At 36.3% G+C, this 26,512-nt stretch overlaps 1 protein-coding gene across 1 annotated transcript in view; it reads left to right on the forward strand.

Moving 5' to 3' along the window:
• LOC135076158 (leucine zipper putative tumor suppressor 2 homolog) overlaps positions 1 to 26,512 on the forward strand; it is a 115,467-nt gene that overhangs the window by 2,766 nt on the left and 86,189 nt on the right. Inside the window, exon 2 of the mRNA XM_063970629.1 lies at positions 12,664 to 12,786. Coding sequence (XP_063826699.1) covers positions 12,685 to 12,786 — 102 coding nt within the window. The 5' untranslated portion in view covers positions 12,664 to 12,684. The remainder of the gene's footprint in view (positions 1 to 12,663; positions 12,787 to 26,512) is intronic.

The raw sequence follows: 26,512 nt of genomic DNA on the forward strand, positions 1-26,512 counted from the left end.
GAACTTCAATAGGTGAACTTCCGTGAAAGCTCTGGGCTTAACAATCTGCCTTGCGAGACGAATTAAAGCAATAGAGGAATAATAATTGTTTTTGGAATCAACATTTTAAATACTGATGTAATCCGATGTAATAGGTATGTTGCGTTATGGCTGTAAGAAATTGCGGTAACCTTGCAATAATTTTGGCGGGTTCGAAGCAGGTCACCGCCTACCGCTTACCCAAATGGAAGTTTATTGTCCACGCAGGACCCACCTGCAGGCTTGCACGCGTCTTGGAAATGTCCTAATCGTGCCCAATTATACTATTCCGACTTCGTAAGCCATTTTATTGCCTATAGATTGGGACAATACCTAGAACAAAACCAAAGTTAACAGCAAGAATATAAAAAAATCAAGAACTTGTACAATATTACGATTCTATTCATACTCCCGTATTCATAAACATTACTATGAGGTCTCACAGTGCGCGTGGGTGCACAGTGTGACACATGAACCTATCACAGAGCCCTATTCAACGCTGTGCGTTCGATTAGCTGCTTCACTTAACCATCGTTTGTGAATACGGGCGATGTCTCATAGATAAACATGTAGTAAGTAGGTAGGTAGGTACTATTCCTAGAAACCGGATTACGGCCAAGATCAAAGCAGTAGGTTTCCGATCGAGTCTTCGCTTCATGGCTGCAGGAGCCATTCACTCGGATACAATGTTACAGCCACTCGATACTCGTAACTGAACACTGCAGCGAAAGACGATAAAAACGTGTTGGGTTTGGTATCTGATGTGTCGTAAATTCACACCTATAGGTATTCGGGACAAACAAGACTTCAATTTACCTTACTTGTATATCAGATAAAGTATTATTACAGTAGTTTTTTATTTCCAAATATTATGATAAGAGATCAATGTTTGCAAAAGCTTTGAGCTTACGATTGCTGCTGGTGGATTATTGATAGATTGATGACGATTGTCAAATGACAAGGTCGCTCTACATTATCATACTGTCAATACAAAACTTTGGATTGGAAGAAGCTTTCTATTTGTAAGTGTAATTGAAAACTTCTTGAGTTAATACGTAAGTGTGTAGCTAAAAACAATGCCGCTACATAAATTATCCTTTCATTTCCATAATATAATTTTGTTGGCACTGTTTTAGGTTATTGAAACAACTCCATCTGTATGTTGCTGTAACGTATCTCGGGGCAATACCAAAAAGTAAATAGTCTTAAACGGCCATTTCTGCAAGGTGGCACGGAATTGGAATTGCAGACACCATTGCATTGCCATTACCGTTTAGTGCAAAACATGAGGTCTGACGTTAGATAGCGGTTTAACTGCAATTTCACACCTCGACTTGAACGCAATCTAAAAATATGTCAAGGAATTATTCTGCATCATTTCGTTTAATGGTCATGATTCGGCTTTTGAGTTTTAGCACATCAATCAAATGCAGAAAATCGATCAAGCATCTAATGTTATTTATTGGCTGAAGCTGATGTCTTGGAGATAAGTTATACTAAGTAGGACTTCACTTATTAGACCCTGTGCTTTTACTGTTTCAATCTTTTGAAAAGTCAGTTGATGATTGGGAGGTTACACACAGTTTTCGTATTTGAGGGTCTCCTGTCGTTGCTCCTACCAGCATCTCTTGAGAAGTGAGGATTTAAAAAAATAGAAATGGCTTTGGAGGGTAATCCTGCAGCTTAATTCTCCTGAAGCTAGGAAGTTTAGCGTTTTATTCGAGGTTAGGCAGATGTAGCTTTGGCCGCAGTACTAGTATTATTTAGATTGTAGTAGAGTTCCTTCTAAGTCACGAATCCTGAAGATTGTGACGTTTTCCGTTGCTTACTCTAATTCAATATTTAATAATCCTTTGTTCACAAAGTTATTTACGAAGATCGCAACTTCGCAGATTCAGATGACCCGTTGACTCCGCCGTCAATCAGAATAGTTTGAAATTCTAACAGTATTTAGTTTTTGATGTCGTCTTCTTCGTTGGAAACGTCTTAGACGCCATTGCGCACGAGTTTGTACACTGTATTATTTTGAGATAATCACTAGAGCAGACGGATGAGTCACGACGAGCGATCGCCAGATAGTACGCTCAAATTGACTCCTTTTGTCAAATACGCCGCTTTAGGGCCAGTGTACGTTGGACCCTATCAAAAGCTATTTAAACGCAGCCGATAGATTACCCACCTTAAGATCTATGGGCTAAGATTGACAGTCAAATTGAGAATGATTCTACGATATGGTTTCGGATCGGCGTCCACTGGTTCCTTTGTTGTCTGTATCGCCGCTAAACTCGTGCCGATCGAAATATCTGTTGCGAAATCCGAAGAAAAAATGGAAGAACATTTTTATACTACTAGCGCCAAGTTCTAAGGAATCCGTAGGGCTCGAGACAGAATTTTTTTTTAAGTTTGATATACAATAACTTCAACGCTGGATCTCTTTTTAACAGACTTAAAAAAAAAGCCAACATTATGAGTCATCATAGGCTTAGTCTAATTTTAGAGCTTTATGAAGTTGTGTAGTACTGAATTGTCTTTTAGTGATATGGCTCATCTTTAGGATATCGGCCGCTTGATGCTATGTCTAATTACGAAATGACTTATTTTACGCTAGATAACGGCTATCCTTTATACCGTTTGTCGAACGGGATGTGTCTGACAGGAAAGCATAACTAAACCTCGTAGAAAGGGCTGACCGATATTAAAAGGTGGTCAATACACGCGTCAGAAACGTGTTAATCTATCGGCAACTTCAGCAAGTTTCCCGAGCGGTACACCAAGGTTCGTTTTTAATGTCCGCATATCATATCCTGCATTTAACCATTAGCGTCCGCTTGCTCAGATAACTAATTCGTTACAAGCCACGGTAAACTTTCACTACTTTTACTTCCGAAAGGACCTGGGCTTATTAAAGTAACTTGAGACATGATGTTTGTGTAAAAATATGAGGAGCTAATAAGAATGCTTATGGCAACATTCGATTAACATAATGTTGAGCCACGGATTAGTAGCTTAATAGAACTTATCTGTACTTAAACAAGTATCCTGCAGGTGTTTGCTTAATTAAATTACGGCTTGACATCTAAATACACGATTTTTTTTCTGGGAAGGAAATGTGAGCACGTTTAGATCGTCGTTACAGACAAGATTAGAAACTTGGAAGAGTGTGATAACATCGCGTAAAATTTTCCAAAGAAAATGATTTATATATTTCTCACGGAAAAGTATTTGGCGTTTCATGTTACTTTATGTGTCCCATCTGAGAAGTGAACCCTGGACTATAGGATCGTAAGAGTTCAACTTTCTAACAGCTAGATTAATCAGCTAAACAGTAGTTAATTTACATGTACCTACTAGATACACATGTAACGATTGCGAAACGTAAAGTAAAGAGAACAATGCTTCTTACATTTGATAGACTCGATTGTAATATTTGTAATGTAGAAAGAATATTGAAATTAAGTTCTCATAAGTGCTCTATAATCTCGTAGATATAAATCTAGATCTTCATGGTCCTTTTAAGTACTAGGTATCCGTATTTAACAATTAATATACCTACATTGTAAAGTAAGTAGGTAGGTTGTAAACTCAAAATCGAAGAAGGTAGGAGTTTCTCACGGGGTCCCGTTCGTATTGGTTTTAGAGGTGTTCTTTATTATGATAGCCTTAGGGGTTAGAATGAGAATGATGTCTCGACAAGTGTGGTCTAATGTATGTCTGCGTCGATCCTATGCCGATAGCGACATATTTATCACCTATCCGTGTAGAGGCTGTCAGGGTTGCCCGTTCGTAAAAGTAGAGCAAATAAATAATCAATATATTTAAATTACCACCTTGTTTCGTATTTACTTCTTTTAAAGAACCTTTTTCAGAGATTTCAGCAAACTCAAGCAGCTACGGTCTGTGTCACAACAAGCTATGCGCTCTAGCATCATAAAATTGTAGTGTCAGGCGCTATTTTACAAAAAAAATGTAAAAAATACTTACTTGGGAACTTCTTACTTGACGGTGACTTCACTTTGATGTCTACCTTTTGCTAGAATATTAATGTCGGTGAGATGTTCACTTAATGAAGTAGAAATCGAAGGAAGTTTAAGATCTTCCGGGTTGGGCGAACGATTTCCTATTAAATTTTAATCAAGAGATCTGCAAATATAGATCCTTAATCACAGTCTCCAATTCATAATAGGTAATTAATAAAACTTCAAAAACGGCTCCACTTTCACTACTTTCGCGAAGCTTTTGAAAAGTCATCAATCTAAAAAAGCTTGTAGCTTCAAGGTGTGCCAGGCCTTTTCTAAACGATAGTCCTAATTAGTAATGGAAATAATATACTTCTTTAATACCATAATTGCTTATTTATAATTGTTTATTTAGTTTATGATTAGCTTGATTTTATTTAGGTATGTAAAGAAACATATATCATATTACATCAAATCTATAATCTAACTTATCATCAGGTGCAATTGCGATCAAATACCTGCCTTGTTCTGCATAAAAAAGAGCCAAACATATACATAGTTCCAACCGCCTCACAAAAGTCCCACTTGATACTCTACTATGAGATCTGCTGGTGCTATTCATAAAACAAATCATTTTTCTCAGTAGTATGAGATCTAAGTCTAGGCTAGTTCCGCTAATTTTGATAACCTTTATTAATCGTTTTTTATAAAAAAATCTATGTGCATCGGTGGTAGCCCTGGCAGACCACCGGGCAGGTAATGATATCGGTACTAAGACTGCCTCGTTACTGCCCATGAATATATCCAATTACAGGCATGATACTTATTTGGCAATTGATATCGTTTAGGAACTCTCAGATATTGTGCAGGAATGTATATCATTGCCCAAAGTAGGATGGATAGATTAAAACAGGTGTCTTCTCGGCATTAATTACATAGTCATTTTTGGAATATAATGTCCAAAGCAAAGTATGATAGAGACTATAATCAGAGTTTTCTTTCACGAGCTATTTTTGTTTTTGTTTCGAAATTTAGTGTACATCAATAATAATATGTAGTAGCAAACTTGGCATTCACCTAGTATGTATGAAAATGTAAGAAACTTAGAACTGTTTACGACTCTACGTGGTTTTAGAGCTTTGCAAGCAAGAAGAATAATGTTTGGCGCTACTAATAATTAAGTATTCTTGTCGCTCAAACAAGGTGATTTGCTTGTCTGCCTCAAAATAGGTAGCTGCTTAAATTACCTACTTTATTAGGTACTCCAAAATTTGGAATTATCATTTGAAACCGAACGTTGCGACATTTCAAAACAAAAGTCGATATTCCAGCAATTGAGACGCTCAGTGGACTGGTAGAGGCGCGCGCGCAGCCGTTTTTATCGGCCGCGGCCGTAATAATGGCAGCCATCTAACGCCAGTGGAATGGGCAAGAGTGGAAGGAACACGCGATCGATGGTTCTGTACAATTTGTTTTCATTATTCTTGTGTCGTATGCAATGTTCACTAGATCGAACAGCCGGTCTCATCGGTGGTGTTGTGTTATGAGTCTTCCAGACTACTAGAATTAAACTTCTGAAACTTACAACATACTTTTCTGCAGACTGTAAAACCGCAACGTGAGAACGTATACCTACTTATAGGATTATGAAGCATTTGATGTTTTAATTAATCATGTCATAAAACTTTCTTAGAAATTAATTTCCAACTCATGTATAATTTCCATGACATTTAATTCGCTTCTTTTTTAATCCGCCTGATCCTAAATTCACACCTTAATTGGTGGAAGACTTAACCGACTCTCTTAGAAGCAGACAATGATTAATACTTATTTAAAGATTCTCAGACTGGCTTAACTATTTCGCTACGGACACCTAAAATATGTTCCAACAACTTCATGAGTCGTGCTTCGTTAAACTACAATCCACCCTCTATAATTTAAGCGCAGCGCTGCGCACGGGCATGGCTTTTATAAATAAAAGGCTTGAATTCCTGCGCTAGAGATTGGTGTTTATCGGTTTATTGTGAGTTCCCCGACTTTTTGTTGGCTTTTGTGGGTTCACGTATGAAATAGGAGGAGAAAGTGAAGCGTAGCTTTGTGGATGTCTTTGGAATTTATCGTTAGGAATCAACACTCGTAACCCCATTTTTTAATAGGACGTCCCCATTCTCCTATTGAAATTTTGGTCGCTGCTCAGTTAATATTACAAGCTTTTATTTACTTTTTGTAAATTTGAGTTTAGGAATCAATATAATTTGTTTATCTGGTCTAAACACAAACATTGACATGATGATTCATATTTTTATATTTAAAATTTTTGAGCCAACCACAATCGAAACTAGAAGATAATAATAATCCCATCAAAAACAATACTTGTCAAAAAAACCAAGTCTCGCAACTCAGTTGTTCTACGGTAAAAAGTTGTGAGATCCATGTAATACCAAGTCCAGGCCAGGAAATCTTTAACGTTTTACATAAATTATTGACTTGGCCATCGCACTAAATAATTTAATTTACACGTGTTTTCATGCGATGGCCAAGTCAATATATTTATGTAAAACGTTAAAGATTTCCTGGCCTGGACTTGGTATTACATGGATCTCACAACTTTTTACCGTAGAACAACTGAGTTGCGAGACTTGGTTTTTTTGACAAGTATTGTTTTTGATGGGATCTCATTTCTTTTTGTATTTTGTAGACAGCAGTTATGTATCTAGAAAACTGGACCGAAATTGAAAAATTTTACTCGACTTGGCGGTTGCACTACCGTGCCCCCAAATATCATTTCTTTTTGTATTTTGTAGACAGCAGTTATGTATCTAGAAAACTGGACCGAAATTGAAAAATTTTACTCGACTTGGCGGTTGCACTACCGTGCCCCCAAATATTTTAGTTTTTCCTTGATTCATACACCAAACACTACTTATATTCCAAATTTGAAGCTTCTAGGTCTGCTAGAAGTGCCTTGGAGTTTTGATGATCGGTGAGTCAGTGAGTCAGTCAGTGAGTGACAAAATTAAGTAACTTTGACCCGTTATAATTCTTAAACTACTGGTTCAAATTGAATGAAATTTTAAATATACCGTGTCTTTACAATGCCTGCATAGCTAATGAAAATTCAGCCTTCTAGTTTTATCCACAACGAAGTTACAGGCGGTCGAAAATGGCCTGAATTGCTTCGAGAAAAGGATGGTACGGCCGTGCCGCTTTTTTGCTCGACTTGGTGGGGGCACTGCCGTGCCCCCAGATATGTGTTAGTAAATAAGTACTTGAGAAGAGAGGAAGGTACTCGTAGTTAGTTTCCATGTACAGGTACCTACTTAAGTAGAGGAAAATTCTTAATATAAAATCTATTTTGCAACAAATTCTAACTAATAGACCAATTTACCTAACTCTAGCGTTTGCGGACACAAAATGCCGTGTAAAATGGCCGGTGTAATCCACGTTTTTTTGTTTGTCGAGCAATTGCTGGGCCGGTTTATGAAAGCAAAATAGAGCATAGCAGGAAGCTATTACCTATCTTTAATTCGATCTCAGTCGACTCAAAGCCTCTGCTAGGTTTCAATAGGCTTTTTATCAAGCTAAGTAGGGTTGCCAAGTGTTATTGAAAGGAAGATGCGAGATTGATTTTTTGCTTTGGTCAAGAGATGAAAATTTATTTTACCATTCTAGATTTTGGATTGTAGTTAGAGGAAAAGCTTAATGAAGTCTAAAATATTTACTTTTATGCAAAAAAAATCAAATTAATTTGGGATTAAATTGGCAGGAAGGCGCTGGATGGCCTCTACCAACCGGTCAATATGAAAATCATTGGGGGAGGCCTTGATGTTCAGCAGTGGATATCCTATAGCTGAAATGCTGATGATGATTCGATAGTTCCTAGTTTCGGGTTAGGTAAAACCCTACAATGAATATCTAAGTAATCTGCTATTTATAGGCATTGACGTAAACAAATAAACGTTCAACAGACCGTTGAACTGGTTATGAAAAACGGTTGAGGACTCAGAGCTGATTGTAGAAACTAGAAAACATGATTATTATACTGTCACATTGTTTATTCAAGGTTATCATCGCTTATTGAAGGCCATTTCAATTGGGCTGGAGGCGTCTTTTAGATTCGTCGTACATCTATTTATTAAATGGATTATTGCTCCTTTAACCGATTGAGTCCCAGGACGGCATTAATTAATGTCATAACAATTGATTATCTATTGTGTCTAGATTCGCGGAGCTTGAAGGATTAAAATACTAATGGTAGGACTTTACTCGTAATGAAAATAACGAAATACCATATTAGATAGGTACCTTATCTTTGAACATCAAAATAGGACATTAGGCTATTTGTTAATATACTTTTTATCAAACTCTACGAGGAAAAGTCGCACCTCTTAGCTCATAAATTCATCTTAAGTATGTACTAATGTAATTGCACTCACTATTAACCGCTTGAGTCCCAGACGGCATTCATTAATGTCATAACAATTGATTAATCTATTGTGTCTAGATTCGCGGGCCTTGAAGGATTAATAGTTCAAATTCTTTTGTAACGTGAATTAAAAAATACGCATCCACTGTCTTTAAAATCAGTCAAAGCTGCATCCACTGTCTTTAAAATCAGTCAAAGCTGCTGATCCATGGTCTGTTGAACATAGCAGAGTTAGTTTCAAGAAAAAAACTCAAAAGCAAGGAAAATGGAACTTTCCGTGAATAGAGCTCCCTAAATGATTAATCAGCGCCAGTCAAGCAGGAAAATTCTTCATGCTTGACAATGCCTGCTGAAAATCATTGACAATGACAAGCTTTGTGGCATATTTCGTTTTAGTTAGAGGTAGGTTCGTAGCTTAGGTATTTATACCTACTTTAATATTTTGCTTACAGTGCTAAACAGCAATTTTAATACAGATTTAAAAAAATCTAAATTAAAAACAGTTTGCTTGATCTATACTAAATTTTTTATTCAGCGTAGACATTTTTAATCCAACTTTATTTAAACTTCCTCAATTACATTGAACTTTGAAGTATTGCGTATGAAAATCACAGAAAATACGAATTAGGTATTAACAGAGGGATTATGTGGTACTAATAAAATTAGCATAATCAAGCATATCTAGGGAATTCTTGGAAAATTTCGCAATCACACACGGTCATACAAGCATTTACAATTTAGTACGTACCCGTTTGACTTGAGCCGCATGCAAATTATTGTTTAATGGCTAAATGAGAGTAATTTGATCCCCTTTGACCACTTGATTATGTTTTCGTAATTACTCGAAGTGTTTTGTGTAATTTGTAAAGTCACTAATTTTAGTTTAACTTGGAAAACAAAAGTACTTGTTAGGGATATCAACTACTATTTTGTGTCTAAGAAGTATAAGCTAGTAATGGCATGATGAAATAACCATACTCAAATGCAGAGAAACCATACAGTAAAGAATTTAAAGGAAGATTTAATGAATGCTTCTGTGGACGCCACTCTTGTAGCAGAGTTTTGAGCTGACACTGTAGCTTTGTTGTCAACACGACAAGAAGAAAAAGTAAAGAATTAAAACTAATTTAGATATAACACAGGGTTACAACAAAAGTTAGGAATTTGCTTACGCACGTGACCCAAAAGCCTTAAACTAAAAAAGTTTCAATACATTCATTAATTAATATGTAGATCAAATAATACGGTTTATTGACTGTAACGGATTTGAGACACGATAAAGCTTTTTCTACAAACATCGTTAGACAAGTAACATGTCTGACAGAAAAGAAGCACTAATGTGGGAAAAGAGTCACATGTGTTCTTCCACAAATAATACACGATATTAATCAACCAATCATCGCCTTCCCCATTTATTTTAAACAACTGTTCTCTCCCTGGGTTGCCTGGAAGATATTGGTGTGTATTTAAACAGACTTCAAATCAAGAAAAGGACTCTCCATAGAGCTTTCAGTATTTGTTACTTACTCGTAAATTCTTTTGGTAAATAACATCAGTTAAGTTTTTTTCCTCTTGTTTCATTAAATTACTCACTTCCGATGCCATTTTTGAGCATGTACCTTACTGTTTGGTTTTATTATATCTATTTGTTATTTTATTTTGTACTTGCATCGAATAAATACTTTTCTTTCTTTCTTTCCAAATAAATTCGGTAGCGACACGAACATTCTCACAAACAATCTAGTCGACGCTCACCCTTATTGTACCACATCTCACATTGATCGGCGAGGTGAACAAACGACCTCGGAAGCCGACCGTTGATTTCTAATCAACATACGCCACACAATACCCGTCAGAAATCCGCAATCCGAGACACGATCGTGTTTTTCTCGTTTCTACAACCAAAATAACGTTAGTCCCCGACGGCGATGGTTGAAGGAGAACAGCCAAGACATAAAGTTACAGCTTTTTAGCACAAGTTACAGGTTTTTATAAATAATTAACTAGATTAATTATAGCTACCTTTGAGTAAAAATCTGTTATGCCTCGAAAGATTTACGCCCGTATTCACAAACAATGCTTGCATAAGTGAAGCAGCAAATCGAACGCACGGCGTTGAATAGAGCTCACGCGCACTGTGAGACCTCATAAATTTGTGGCGTTAAGCTTGTAAGTGACAAGCTTTAAGCTTCCGAAGTCCAGCAATCCTATTTTCAATTCGAAAATCAGGTTAAAATTACTTCTATTTACATGCAATTCTGGAGTTAAGAAGATTAATTTCTAGACAAAAACTGACGGTTGTTGGTTCGAAACTTGCAAGCAAAAACTACCTAAGTAATGGTATTTACAAGTCATAGCGATTTAAGAGGTGAGGTAGCTCTTTTTTTCCGGCCATGTTGTCTAAAATTTACCAAACATAGCCGTACTAGCACTGAATTTCTGTCTCTATCCTAAAATAAATAGTGCCCAAAGTGCAGTGACACTGCCCTGGAGTAACCTTAGCCATCATATTTTGCGCTAGTGCGTTTCAAGATTTGACACACTGCCGCATTCGTGTAAAATATTGATTGGATCCGAGTGATCGATTAATAAATTAATTGGTTAGACTTTTCGATCGATTTTAGTTTCGATTATTGGTAATAAACATGAAAGTCTAATGTGGGATAATCGTTTGAGGCAATATTGGAGTGTGATATGAAAGTTGCGGTAATTTTGCACACATCTATAGGTATTAAGTTTGGTGTAATTATTTGTAATTTATAGGAATCTTTATAGCTTTGAACAAAAGTAATGGCTCAATTTGGGAAGATTGTTTTTTTTAACGTTTTCTCTTTGAGCTTTTTGTTTTTATAACGAGTTTCAATAGAAAGTTTACGATACTAATGATTCGCATGATTTCATTTTCATTATTCACATTTTCATACGTTATTTTCCAATCGAACAACATAGAGAATATAATAATTACTAAGCATGTAAAATACTTACTCCTTTATATCAATGAAAGTTTTTAAAAAAGTTTCAGGATTCATGGGCGGCAAACCTAAATGGGCTTTATTTTTTTTAATCGAAACTTAATCATAGTTTGTATGTAGACTTTTATTACAACTTTGTGATGTATTAAATTTTATTATTACGTATAATCTTATTATAGTTTTCCCACAGTTGTTAGTAAAGTGTTTAACTTTTGGTAGGAGGTTTCCTATTTCAAAATGATTTGTAGAATTTCAAACAAAATAAAATGCTAACTAACTAGGTACCTAGTTGGAAGGAAGGCAAAATTAAGTCACTAATAATACGATTGGAATGCGAGTTCATAATTATTATTATTTATGGGTGTCAAATTATTGGAAAACTAGCTACTGGCCGCGAGTTCGCCTGCGTGAAATTCAATCTGTCATAAAAATCTAATTAATGAAGATTTTTGCGGCACAACAAATCTCTTGTATTGGATCCAAATAATGATGTTACCTTATGTGACTTATGAACTTCTATTAGATCACAAGTGTAATTCTATACTCATAAGTAACTAGTCATCAAAATTGATTCAACTTCTTGAGTAACGTAACAAACAGACACAGTTACTTTCGCATTTATAATAAGTATCTATATTCGATTAGGTAGGTATTCGGTAGCAGATGGCAATATGTAACGCAGCGGGGGACTCTTGTTTATTTATTTTACAACTTATTTTAGCTCTATAATTGGCTTCAACTTAATCAGGTCTACTTTATGGCAAAGAAAGGTGTGTCTGGCATTTGTGCTGTTTCTTTTTACTGTTTTTAAATTCTATGCATACTGAGCAGTTATTTAGGTATTTGCATTAGATTGACAATAGATGAATTATAGATGAGACCCCCCGCTTCCCTTGACTTTCAGTATGTGATCTCACGCGGAGACTTCTTGAGAGAAATGATGTTGCACTCATTAGTTCCATTTTCCTACACTTTTGGACATTAAAGAGCATTTAACTTAAAAGTTGTATTATCCACCAATATTACATGTTTCATCACCATCATGATCATCATCATTTTAGCCACAGAATGTCCACTGTTTTAATGTTTATATTCCGCTAACCGCACATTTTCGAAAAAAACAAGCGCCTTTATTTTTCCGAAAAGAAAATTGTTGAGTTCTAAAAACGAATTCGAAATAAAAACAATTGACAATCGGATCCTTTTTTATGTGACAGGAGGCAAACGAGCAGACGGCTGTACAGCCATGTAGCTCTATGACAGCACTAACCTTCTATTTTGTATGTTGCAGATTATGTGCACCAACTAAGGCATGGGTCAGACAGAGGAGGTTCGGCCCAGCCCGCGGCGCCGCTCGCCGGACCTGCCGCCGCTGCCGCCACCTATACAGCCTTGCAGCGGCTTCCTCGGGAATGTGAGTACCTAACCTTATCTAAAAATTTTTAAACAGAAAAGTGTCAATATCAATAATGTAAACTTTTTTGTTTATCATAAAATTATAGGGTTGTTTATGCCTTTACTCGGGAACATTAAATGATCAAAATAGTTAACTAGATATGCCTTGAAAATAAGATTTTAAACTTTCGCGTTCCATCCTTGAAAAATTAGTTTAAATAGTACCTATTTAAGTATTTTTATAGGAAAAAAATACGTCATATTAAAAACAATCGTTATCACGTTTCGTAGGCACTTAAGTGCCTATACTACAGATAGTGTGGCCTGACTACTAAAAGATACAAGATTAGTTAAGTTATAATATAAATTATATCTAGAAACTTTAAGTTGATAAATTCTACCATTTATTAGAAAAATCTAAGGGCAAAGAGGCTGTTTCTTCGATGGAGAGCTAAATAATTATGAAAGTTTATTTTGTGGAAGTTAAAACGTGTAACCTGTCTATGACATTTCCTTAGCACCAACCGTTTCTACTCAGAGGAAATGTCAAACTGCTCATTTTATATTTTCTTGGCTGGTGACATATCCAACTGCTGATGTTTATTTTTTTATACCAGTTGCAGTTGATTTATGTAGGTAGGCACTTTCAGCTCGATCTTTCCTCCTTTCTACCACGATGGTTTGACACGAACACTGTCAAAGCTGCAGGAATGACATCAGCCCCCCTAGACAAAACGCACTTTTTGATCGAATCGAAAATCGAATCCGTCAAAACTCCATACAAAAAAGGGGCTTTTCGACCACTTTTCGACTGGTTTGCGATTATAATTTGCACTTTGTCTAGACCCACAGCTCGTGATAACATCAGAAAGCAGGTCTAAAGTATGAATTTTGTTGAAATTAAATTTCATTTGTCTTTGATGTTAATCACTCGGTTTTATTGTGAAACTTGGAATTCAGAAGTTGTTTCTTGAAATGTGTCATTATTTTTAAGGTTGGCAGTGTGGAGACTTGTTACTTTGGGAAACAAAAAAGCTTTTTTCAGTGACATAAATAAATCAGATTAATTTAATAAGACCAGAGATTACGCTATTAATAAGAATTACTTACCAATGAAGAGCAAACCTTTCACATTACCACGATCATAAATAACCAACAATAAATTATTCGGCGATGTGTACTACCCATAAATTAATAAATCGCGCGGACCAAATCGAAAGTGTTCCGATTACAATTTGCGCTCTCGATGCAGCATCGATAATAAGCCGATATTATACCGATATTAAACCGATATCGTGGCATTGTGGCCGTCCCACTTCGCACGGTCACCATTAAGTAAGAGCCAAAGCACACGATACGTTGCGGCGCCGCACCGCTCGTATGCCCGCCACAGATACGAGTATTACTATATTAATGGCGGGTCGAGACGGGTGTAATGTGTAATGTAATCCTCCGTGTAATGTAACACGAATTCTACGTGTCAACGGAACTACAAGCATTACATGTAAAGTGCTGCCCATACTATTTCCATTAGAGCGGCCCCGCTCCGGCGTCGCATCGTCGCATCGTCGCCGCAACGCATCTTGTGCTTTGGCTCTAACGTAAGCTGCGCAAGCGCCATCCGTCTTGCTTTGCGACTTTCCTCGACTTATCGCAGGTTTAAAAGCTTTAACGGTATCGCTATGAAAGTGACACGTAACTTCAATGGCGAAGGGCATGTTATGGAAGTGCTCAGTGTTCCGTAGAGAAATGACTCGGAAGCTCGAAAAAAGGAAACGAGACGAGAGAAAGACAAATTATTTTAGGCGAAATATGAAAATATGATTAATAAATTGCCGATTTATAAAATTTAAAAAAAAAAGTAAAAGTCAGGGAGTTGATGCTGGAAGAGTCTCCACCGAAAAGAGCAAAGCTTTGATGTTGTGATTGACTGAAATGAACTTAAAACCGGCTGACGACACAGCAAGTTCAAATTAATATCTTACTTAATATTATAAATGCGTGTGGATGTCTGGATGTTTGTTACTCTTTCACGCAAAAACTACTGAACGGATTTTGATGAAACTTTACAGTATTATTGTTTATAACCCAGAATAATACAGGGTGGAAACGATAAGTGATCTCACTCGATTATTTCTAAACTATACAAGATATCAATAAACTAGTTATTGATCCTGAAAGTGCTTCATGAGCTCTATCAAACGGTATTAATAATAGGTTACAGAATAAACTGGATCTATCCGAAACTTTAATGTTTCCAGCTTCCATACATTTGGTAAAGTCACATTATTTTAAAAACTACATATGATATCGTAAAACTGATTACTGATTCTAAAAGTGCTTCACAAGCTCTATCCAATGGTATCAATAATAGGTTACAGAATAAACTGGATCTAACCAAAAATTCAATGTTTCCTTCTTCCATACATTTAGTACTACCACAGTCATGACACTCATCTCTTGACAATTATTATAGCAAGTAAAGCCTAAAACCAATGTTTTTCATTAATAATTTAAAATAAGAATACAATTTACGAGTTTATTTTAAGTATTTATTATTAAATTAAAAAAATTACACTTCTAATATTGTGTGTCTGGCATACATTTAGTATGGAAGCTGGAAACATTGAATTTTCAGATAGATCCAGTTTATTCTGTAACTTATTATTGGTGCCGTTTGAAAGAGCTCATTAATCACTTTCAGGATCAGTAACCAGTTTTTTAATATCTTGTATAGTTAAGAAATAATCGAGTGAGATCACTTAACGTTTCCACCCTGTATATAGGCTATAATTTATGACGATCTGTGACAAACTAAATGTCACGCGGGTGAAGCCGCGGGCAAAAGCTAGTAGGTACATAATTTTATTAATCTTCTAGAAGATATAGGATTAATTTACAAGTTTTGTTTCATTTTTAATAAGAAATATTTTTTTGTATTTTCCACTTTACAGCAGTACCCCAAGTTTACGGAGATGATACTTGTCACTCCAATTCAGCACAATCCACCCTGATGGATGGTTGCGATTGCCTAATTGATCCTCTAGAAAGCCGTTGTTGAAGTAACATTTCAAGAAGCTTAAAAGCTAACATCATAGACTAACAGCTTTTAAATACTGTCCGTAGAATAAAGAATTAAACGTGAATTAAAAAGTTAAAGCTTTCTTAAAAGCTTTCTATAGCTTGAAAAGAAGGATGTCATTCTTCCTTCATTTTATAATTTAGCTAATGAATTATTTATTATGATAGTGTAACATAATTATTATTAATTATTATCATAATGTGCCATAAAAGAAGAAAAATGATGTAAAAGTGAAAAATAAAGAAAAGCGCTCTTAACCTCTGAACTGATTAGATCGATTTCGCCTCGAAAAACTGCCGTGAACTTTAAGTTATTTAAGGTTTAAAAGTGGTTTAGTGTAGAGAAATTGTAATGAATACATATTGGAGAAAAATACTGAGTGTTACATACAAAACAAACAAGTTATTGAAGATTTGGTTGCAAAGGTAAATACTGTAAAAATAACCAAACCCGCTATCCGATTTCATAGACCCATTGTTTAGTTTAGACCATCCGCGTAAAATTACACGTTGCACCACCCACGTATCAGGCTCCGTTAGCGTAACCTAATCTTAGACAGATCGTAAATCCAGCCAGTTCAAACTGGCAAGGCCTCGCTCACCCTCCACTTACATAATATCGCCGCGTCAAAGTATTACAACTTACAGTATTACAGTATTACAAGCTAGCGTATAATCTGATTCTATAACGATTTGCTAAAATCCGAATGCTGTTAGGGATCACAAATAGCTGCAATTTATGCCAGGACGATGGCCGGCGGCGGATCGCGGGAAATTATGAGCAAGCGCAATCTTCTTAGGCCCATAAATTGTACGGTGCTTCCCTTCAGCTTAGGCCCTTATTAAAAGAACTGCGACGCTGTGACTTGAGGGCACACAAACATAAACAAGTGCAGCAACAGTTACCAGCACGATACTTACGTTGGAAGCGTTTTTCTAGCAGATCATAGACTTTTACAGGGCGACGATTCTCGCGAACACATCAGTGAAATGATGGTGAAGAGCCACTTTGTTATGATAATTTTTGCGTAGGATTATACTTTCGAGGTTTCTTAAAACTTCTTTGGTAAGGCTTCGTGGAGTAAAATACTGTTTTCTTCACCCAATTAGCTATTCGTATGTACGTTAAATCTGTTTAGTTATAATCCTATTAGGTTTTATAAGTGCTAGCAGGGTCGTCGGAGTGTCGCCGTACGTGCATACAAGCACATTTGCGAACACTAATTGGCGGGTCCCGTTACCCGAGGGGCATATTTCGCGAAGCACCGAGCGTGACCGAAATCAGGCCCCAGACGTAGTATTTATTTTTAAACTAATTAACGGTCTTTTTACTTTAACGTTTACATTTTTCCCCAAATGTGTAGGTACGTACCTACTCGTACCTGTTTCTGCCTCACTATAAACATGGTCAATATGTGCTTTATTTACATTTTTGGAATACATGAAACATTGTTATGGATTTCGCGTGGGTACCCTATTGACTGAATCGGCAGAGAACTAAAGTAACGACCGTTTTATGCTCGTAAAATAAAAAATACTTCGAATATTGAATCGAAAATAACACTCGTCCGCGAGTTATCACTTTTTTAAGCTTACAAATTAACAGGGTGGACGTTCTTTTATTTGTCCGTAAACAAGAGTATGACAATGTATGAATCGCGCGTTACAATGTTGAACACAATAGTCCATATGGGCAAGCGCCGTAACTCGTGTGCTGACAATTTTAGAACATCGCAGACCTTTTACGGCCTTTGTTCGTTGCGTTAAAGGGACGAGTGAAGGCGTTTACCCTCGGTCATAGCCGAAGACAATACGGGGCAGCACGGTTGACCCCGCCGCGATATTATGCCTATTTGCCGTTTTATTTTATATTATTACAGAAAACGCCCGTCGGATCTAGCGCGAGGCAGGATGTCGAGCAAAAAGAAGCACGCCTAGCCTCACCGGACTTTTTGTAAAATAAACTGCGGATGTATTAATATTCTGCCTTGGCTTATGCGATGCGTTATCTGCTATACAATTTTTCTCTGTCAGCCAGTTTGATGGGAAATTGCCGGACGGTTAGAAATAAATCTTGAAACAGTGGATTAACACGTAGAAATCTGTATTCAATTATTTATTAGTTAGTTGTTGAAATGTGGGGAGAGTGTTCGTTCCACTTAGCGTGGATGTAGAGCGTCGGTCAAGCCTCCACGAGACGATATTTCATGCCGAGGAAAGCGCGTGGGCGCAAGACGACGTGCGAACGTTTTAGTTAAATTCCGAAATGAATAGACTCTTCATTATCATTACTCGAAGCTTCTAAAGCTGCTTTCTTAATTTGGAACAGAATTCAGTATGGCACATTAACATTTCTAAATCCACATAGTTTAATCAAGTTTTCAAGAGTGTCCAAGCTAAGATTTATGTACGATGAGTTGTTTTACTATCTGTATGACAATAGAGTACCATTAATAAATAGGTACCTACCTATAAACTGGCTATAAAATGTTTACGATATTGTACCAAAGTCACACAATAGTAGTAGGTATCTGGCTTCTTGGTAAAAAACAATGTTTAAACGGGTTCACTAAAAAGTTTTATGGTCGTTATTATAAAACTAATTTGCCTACTTTAACATGTTAGAAAATGTTAAAATTTACGATCCCAACTAGCAAGATCCTGTAGTTAAAATGCGTCTGTTAATTCTAGATTGTTAAAAAATAGATTGTGATCACAAAAAATGTCGAGCATATGTCACTGCGTGTTCGACATGGTCTTGTGCAAGCCGTAAAGTCCAAGGTTCCGTCCCGTTTCTATTAATTAGGGCAGGCATAAGCCCGTATGCAAAACGCCAATTAGCAACGACCTGCGCCAGCGCACATCCATCAACGTCATGCGCACACGTCGAAGGGCTGCGCGTGACAACATCATGCGACTGGTAGAGAGTGTTAACTCGTTAAGGCAGCAATTGTTGTGTTACGTTGTTGATGCGAAGTTGATGTATGATGCTGTAACAAAGCGCTTTCTTCTGATGCAAAGTTGGAGAATGGGGACCAATTTTGCTGGACTATGGTAGTGAACCTATTTGTTACGGGCTACCATTAGGTTACTAAAATATGTTATGAATGTCCACGACTCATGAGATCAATAATGATGGTAATGAAATACCAATAAAGGAGTCGAACAAATAGGATGGGTCACGATCCTCAACTTTGACCGGATCAACTAGTAGGAATGAAGAATGAGGAAGTAAAATTTTAAAAATCTTGTTATCGAACAAAATTGAATAACATGCTTAAGTTTCTAATCGCACGATTGAATCTCTTTAGCAAACAAATAACAATTTCACAAAAAATATCTACGTAAATGCATTAAGCAGTGACATGGGACATTGGGACATGTAAAAAGTGCTCTTGAAAACAAATGAAACTTAATAATTTAGTGAAAACAACAACAAGAAACTTCTGAAAGGTTTTTGTTCAAAGAAAAGTACATTTTGTTCTATTGGAGTTATTTTCTTGACTACTTGGACACACTCTGGTGTTATTGTCAACCCTGCACAATCGCGCGTGCAGTCTGCTGTCACTCGCGTCCTTGTGCCTTCAATGCGTTGATTCCAACATTCAACAGCTCCTCATTGTACAGCCGTCTATTTTTTCCTATCCACCCTACCATCAGCTTTGCGAGATTTCTACATTTAATTGGTATTTCTATTTATAGCATTCTATAAAAAGATTTCAATAGGCATGGTGTCTTTTTGCACGGCAATTTCAGTGATGGCTTTCGGAGTGCCGTCAACGAGGGTTCTTGGAATCAGACTGGCGTCTGACTTTGCCGATCGCGTTCTTAGAAGTTCGGAACAATCTCTTTGTGTGTCAAGGATAGATTAAAAGTCAAGGTCTCGGATCAAATGTTCTGATTTGTTATTTATAGACTTAGGAATTTAAAAGCTAATTTGAAATCAACAAGTTATTTTTTTAGCCGAGTCCTCCTTACGGTAATCAAAAGCACATCTTTTTGAATTTAAGAAGATAATTAGATAGGTCAATAATTCATAATAATGAGAAATTTATTATTAACTTTCCACGGCGATGCTTGAGAATATTCCAATCTCCAATTCCCCGGTCAATCTTTAAAGAAAACGTCTTAGTATATCGGTATCAAACGAGAATACAGCTCCAATTACTTCACATCATAGATGTAAACTGCAAATAGCACTTGTGTTAGCAAACTAATGCGATCGAAATCACACCCTTTAATCTTGGGGCCGATAAGTGTCGCAGAACACGTACGGGATTAAATAAATGTCGCTAACGAGGCGAGTACAGTTTCAGCTACGAACAGTTACCGACCAAATGCAAAACATCTGTTGGAGCAGGGCTGCCTCAGGGTACCATCCTCGGTCCACCACTATTTCCGGGATGTTTCGTTATCTGTGATTTGTATCTGGATCTTTCTATGATTTATTATTAGGACGTGTGACGGAAGTCATGAATTTATGGATGCAGTTTTAAGGGTAAATACCATAAGGTACTGAAATCTAAGCAATCTTAAAACGGGATGTTGCACGTTTGATTTATGATTTAGTAAATGTGGTAAAGTTAATGAGGCAGCCCTGGTGGCCAGTCGGCCACAAGTGGGCCAGGCGGCGCGAACCTGTCGGCACACTTCCGATACTAACACTTAACATATAACTATATACTATGTGATATACAGTGTGTAGCCTCTCCGAGAAAACCACGGAGCCTCGGCATTGAATCGCGTAAAATTGCCGGATAACAGCGTGGAGTAGCGGTTAACGTTGACGATCTTAGATTTACACCTCGTCATAATAATTTATTGTGATCATGTTGTTATCTAAGTGCTATTACAAAGTTAAGATTTACTAAGTGAAAACAAACTGCCGTGAAACGACAAAAGGAGGTAGAAAATTGTTGAATTGAAAAAAATATTTCGTATTTAAAATCGTAAATAATTCAACGTGAAATCTGGTATTAACATTTTAAAGATTTTTAACTTGATACCTACAACATAAAGTTATGCTAAAGTTTAGATGGAACTTAGTGGGTGAAGCTTTAGTTTTACACTAGTTAGTGCTGAAGTATTCTCTATTCATTCAAGAAATAACTATGCCTACATCCTTCAATTATGGTCATAACCACGTGCATTATTAATTAGGTACCGCATGATTAAACCACCATTTTCAGCCATCGATTGCCGACTTAGATTGCAGCTAAGTTATTATGCATCATCGAATACTTCGAGCTTTCGAAGCTCGTGCTTATAACTAAAGCTATATCAAGATTAAGTCCAATGTCTTAGCTGTCAAAATAGGAAAGTAAATGCAAGCAATAAAATTAGAATAGTGAATAGATCAATTGTTTACAACAATGGTTATATAACCGATGTTTTTGACTACAAATTGTATGAGTAACGAATGTTATTTAACATTGTAAAGTTCAAATTGAAATGACAGTGCTCCGGAATATCGTTCAGTCTCAGCAAGTCATTTAAAACTTTCAATGAAGCTTTGTGCTTTCGCTATTCGTTGTATAAAATGAGAAGCATATTTAAAAATAATGTTATCGAGCTCTTGTTAACTTAAATGTCAGTTTATAATGCGTAGATCGTTTGCTTCAAAACTAAAGATAAAGAAAATAAACAAAAAGATATAAATCTATTTGTCGGCCGTTTGGTGTAGTGTTTCAGAACGGACTACTATGCCGAGAGGTCCCGGGTTCGATTCCCTGCCGGGCAGATTGAAATGATGAATTTTAATTTCTGTGACGGGTCTGGGTGTTTTCTATGTATTTACAAAAAAAAAGTATTTAACACTAGAGTGCTCGCGCCCCAAAATACTCCTAGAGTGCTCGCGCGGGTCACATATGTCACCCATTATGATATGGGTTTATTTTTTCTAATCTTAATTAATACAAGTAAAACAATTTATAATATTAAACATAAACGATATTTCTTACTAAATAATTAAAAAAAAGTGAGTAATTCTTTCATGAACTCATATTATACACCAAAATAAATACTTCAATATTTTCCAAATATTTTAGAGTCGACGAGACCAAAGTCGTTTAAATAGTCCTTGGACCCATTATTTTGGTAAAAATATCACCTAATTAGAAAGTTAATCAATAGATTGATCTTATTCTGTGATATTTTGATCACAACTCGGGCACGATTTGATTTGATGATCTGGACAAAAACGACTATTCCACTTGTTACATTTGCTTACGAGTGCTTCGATTTCTTGCTCTTGTGCGATAAACACATCGTCCTTTGCCACAGTACTGGCAAGTTTTGTGCTAGTTGGTGTTCTCGCAACCCCAGAAGAATCCTGGTTTTTAATTTTATAGACCCAGGTGTGTTATTACTACATTACTTACAATCTAAAACAACTACTTTCTTGCATCAGTTTATGCTTATAAAGCAATATAATTAAAAGTAAAAGTTTAAAAAATGGTTAAAAAGTATAACTTTGAACTTACATGAAAGTAAACTTGATTTTTAAACCGCGATGATAAGATCTCAAACAATTCCTCGAGTGCTCGCGCGGGGGACATGCGTCACCCAAACACTTTAAATGTTTTCTGCACTCACATTGATGCGTCTAGCAAGATGGCGTTACTACTATCATGTGCGACAATACATGCTCGAGGAATACCTAAGAAGGCAGCACTGTAGCTCGATACCTTGAAAAAATATTTACAAATTTTACACCCTGGGTGACATATGTCACCCGCGCGAGCACTCTAGTGTTAAGTATATTTATCCCGTCGTCTAGTACCCATAGTACAAGCTTTGCTTAGTTTGGGACTAGAAGCGCAGTATAAAATGTCCAAGGATATTTATTTATTTATTTATTTATTTATTGCTTGCTACTCATGGAGATGAATATGTAAGTATTGAAAAAAAACTTACTGTAACACTATTTCTCATCATTTTTACAGCTAAAAAAGTTACAAAACGGATATACACAGAGCTTGCATGACAAAAAACATACGTCGACGTCGTCACGTATTTCGTATCCCATTTCGTTTAAATATTGGGCCTTATGCAGATGAGGTCTGTGCGGTGGTCAGTTATGAACATGTATCGCTGGATGCGACCGTCAATCGGGCAGTGAAAGCGTATTATAAAGAGATGGGCAAGCGCGAGTTGAATTTGGCCTTCGGGGTTCCAATTGTTATACAATATCTCTTACTTATTTATTGTATTTATACTTGGTTGATAGATTTTAATGTGCTTCTAGTGCGTTCATCACTGTGTTAAGATGATATTTACTTTCGAAATTATTTTAATCCGCAAACTATGAGACCAATTTAAAAGTAAGACTAGTGCAGGTTCATAAAAAATAATAAACTGTAATATTGCACGATTCGATCTTAGTACCTAGGTCACCTAGTTAGAATTACACTGATATAACTGAATTAATGAGTCTTAGGCTAATCATGTCATACAGTATTCTTATTTTATGCAGTTAGTTAAAGGAGATTGCTATCAGGAGAATTGTGCATTTATCCTTATCTTTTGGTTATTATAGAGGCGAAAACTATAGGCTTTGACCAACTACACTGTATCTATGCAATTTATGTATTTTGTAAGCTGTTTGTTTTCTGAATAAAACAAAATTAAAATTAAAATACATACAGTGTGAGTCACGTTAAAGTGCACATATGAAAATAGATGAAACTAGACCTATTTTTATCGACAAAAAAGAGGTCAAATTTTTTTTGAGATTTATTTTTTATTTTTTATAGAATTTTTTTTCTTCCAATTACTTATTGTAAAGAAAACGTAATAACTTTTAAACTAAGCGGTATATCCTGATAAAATAAAAACAGTAATAATGCTAAATAATAGGCGATACTAAAAAAATACATAAAATACACAAAAAAGGCCTACAAATAATAAAAAATGATACTTTTTGAAAAAAAAATTGCTTTTAAATTCGTGTTTTTTGGTTATTTGATAAATTTCTCCAAAAAATGCCCCTATAACCGGTGGTTTTTATTACTTTGTATTATTCTCTATCGTAATACCTTCGTAAAACCAAAAATCGCATGTCTTTATCCCTATCACAACGTTTGCAATGATCGTTTGAACTAAGCCTCTCCGGGCGCGCCATTCAACGCTTCGTTAACAACGAAACTGAAAATGGCTCTAGATTTGTAATTTTGATAAAGACAAGTTAGATTTCAAATAAAAACAAAAGATTTCGAAGTAAAATAAGCATTTTAGTTAAAATTAAAATTGTCTCTACCTGTAGCGGAGAATAATGTTGTGGCAGGCCTTTGTTCAAATGACCATTGCAAATGTTGTGATAGGGATAGAGACATGCAATTTTTGGTTTTACAAAAATAATACGATAGAGAATAATACACAACAATAAAAACTACCTGTTATAGGGGCATTTTTTGGAGAAATTTATCAAATAACCAAAAAAACACGAATTTTTAAGCAGATTTTTTTCAAAAAGTATCATTTTTTATTACTTGTTGGCATTTTTTGTGTATTGTATGTATTTTTTTAGTATCGCCTGTTATTTAGCATTATTACAGTTTTTATTTTATCAGGATATACCGCTTAGTTTAAAAGTTATTACGTTTTGTTTACAATAAGTAATTGGAAGAAAAAAAATCTATAAAAAATTAAAAAAAAATCTCAAAAAATTTTTGACCTCTTTTTTGTCGATAAAAATAGGTCTAGTTTCATCTATTTTCATATGTACACTTTAACGTGACTCACACTGTATATTCATACAGTAAAAATGAACCCTAAAAAAGAACACCGACCGCTCTGCGTGCTGCGCCCGCGCCCATTGTGCTGAATGAAAGTGGTCGGTGCCGCGGTTCACACGTGGTACTCCGATATGATTGATCTGTACTGTCTAACGACCAGGCGGATAAGCCTTTCGGACTACAACTTGTCCTACAATAGCACGCCTAAGTCTTGGAAAAGCAACACTGAGAGCAGAGAGAGCCTAACTATAGGAGAAGTAATACTGAGAGCAGAGGCTAGCTGACCATGCTAGATAAACATAATACTTAGAGCAATTAAGCTAGTTGACTATGCTAGATAAATAAAAGTGGTGCAAAAAACTAGGAGCCATAACAAAACTGTTTAGGTTAAACAAAGGGAGAAATTACGAGGTTTGAATTTGGGTCTGAGGACCCCCTAGGCTTAGGGGTCAAAGTGCACAGCACCGTCTAGCACTCCGATAGCTATGCCACTCATCAAAATAGAAGAAATTTTGAGGTGATCACCTTTCTTTAAATCTTAATACTCTTTACTACATCTCAGTGTCAGTCGTGGCTCCTTTGGGACAGCCTACTTCTATATCAACGGTGACCGTTGGATAAGACTTGCACTCTTCAAGTTCTTAGTGTTTATGGTTTAGGGCAGTATGATTACATCTATGTTCAATAACATTGATCGATGTTCAATCTTCCACTTAGTAAAATCACGTGTTGGCACGGTCGCCAGCTGTCCAACCTGCCATTATTAAGGGAACTTTCCAACGGATTGTGAACCTTAAGCTAAAGGCTTGGAAGGTTAAAATAATTGTGGAAATTTGTGACAGCACTGTACATAAGGTACACCGTTTTGTATCGTATTGCATAGCATTATAATTTGTCATGGTTGCTGTGACCTTTAGAGCACCCTGTAATTTGATCGAAAGAAGATTACTGAAATTGGTGAAATTCAAACTGCATTATAATAACTTGACGCTTGCCCTGGGGGATTGTGTTTTGGACAACGTCAGTAGTGGTTACTGGTTGTACGGGTTCGATTCCTTCTAGGGCAAATACTACTAACTACTACTGTGATGAGAACGAGCATTATCTGGAGTCTACCCCCATGACAGAATGTCACCGGCAACCATGACAAATTCCCTATACCTAGTCATAGGGGCAGGCATCATTTCATGTTATAAGAAGAAAGTACAGCAATGCTGTGTGCATCATGATTTCAACGGGTAGGTATTAACTACTAGATTGAAATAAATTTCAAGTGAAGTAGCTTTTCTAATGGAATATCATCTACAACGACATCTAAGGTAACCTAGTTCTACTGTCTTTTATCTTGAATAAATTCTTCGTCAAGAGTTTCAAGAGATCATTTTGTTTCATATGTCATAGAGATATACAAAGTATTTGAATAGACTTTGTAGATCCGCCTCAAGTTCAAGCTTTACTGTTAATCCACTTGATAATCGATTACCTCGATTACATTTACATATCAAATCGATGTATCGCGACAAATCGAACAATGGCACCTTGCGAGCGCGAGAAAGCATCGCCGGGGGCTGTGGCGCACCGGCCGGCCGCAAGCGGGTCACGCGCATGCCACCAGCGAAAGTAAAAAAAAACATGCGTTCGATTTCTGAAACGTCGGCACTGGCAGTGTGGAGTTTCGCCCTTTACTGTATAAATGAGAAGAAAATTCAGCCAGTAGGTCTTTCAAGTGTCGGATGCGTAAATCCTGAAACCGAAGATGCCAAAAGTATTTAGGGATAATTTTATTTTAATTCTGGGTCATTTCTATTTACATAAAACTGCTCATAAGGTCACGTTTTGGTTGTTATTTATTACAATAAACTCTTACAGTAATTGTAACAGAAAATATGCCTGTTTTATGGGTATCAAAGCAATTGTTTAGGTGATTTA

This window comes from Ostrinia nubilalis, chromosome 11 (genome assembly GCF_963855985.1).
Source record: "Ostrinia nubilalis chromosome 11, ilOstNubi1.1, whole genome shotgun sequence".
Lineage (NCBI taxonomy): Eukaryota > Metazoa > Arthropoda > Insecta > Lepidoptera > Crambidae > Ostrinia > Ostrinia nubilalis.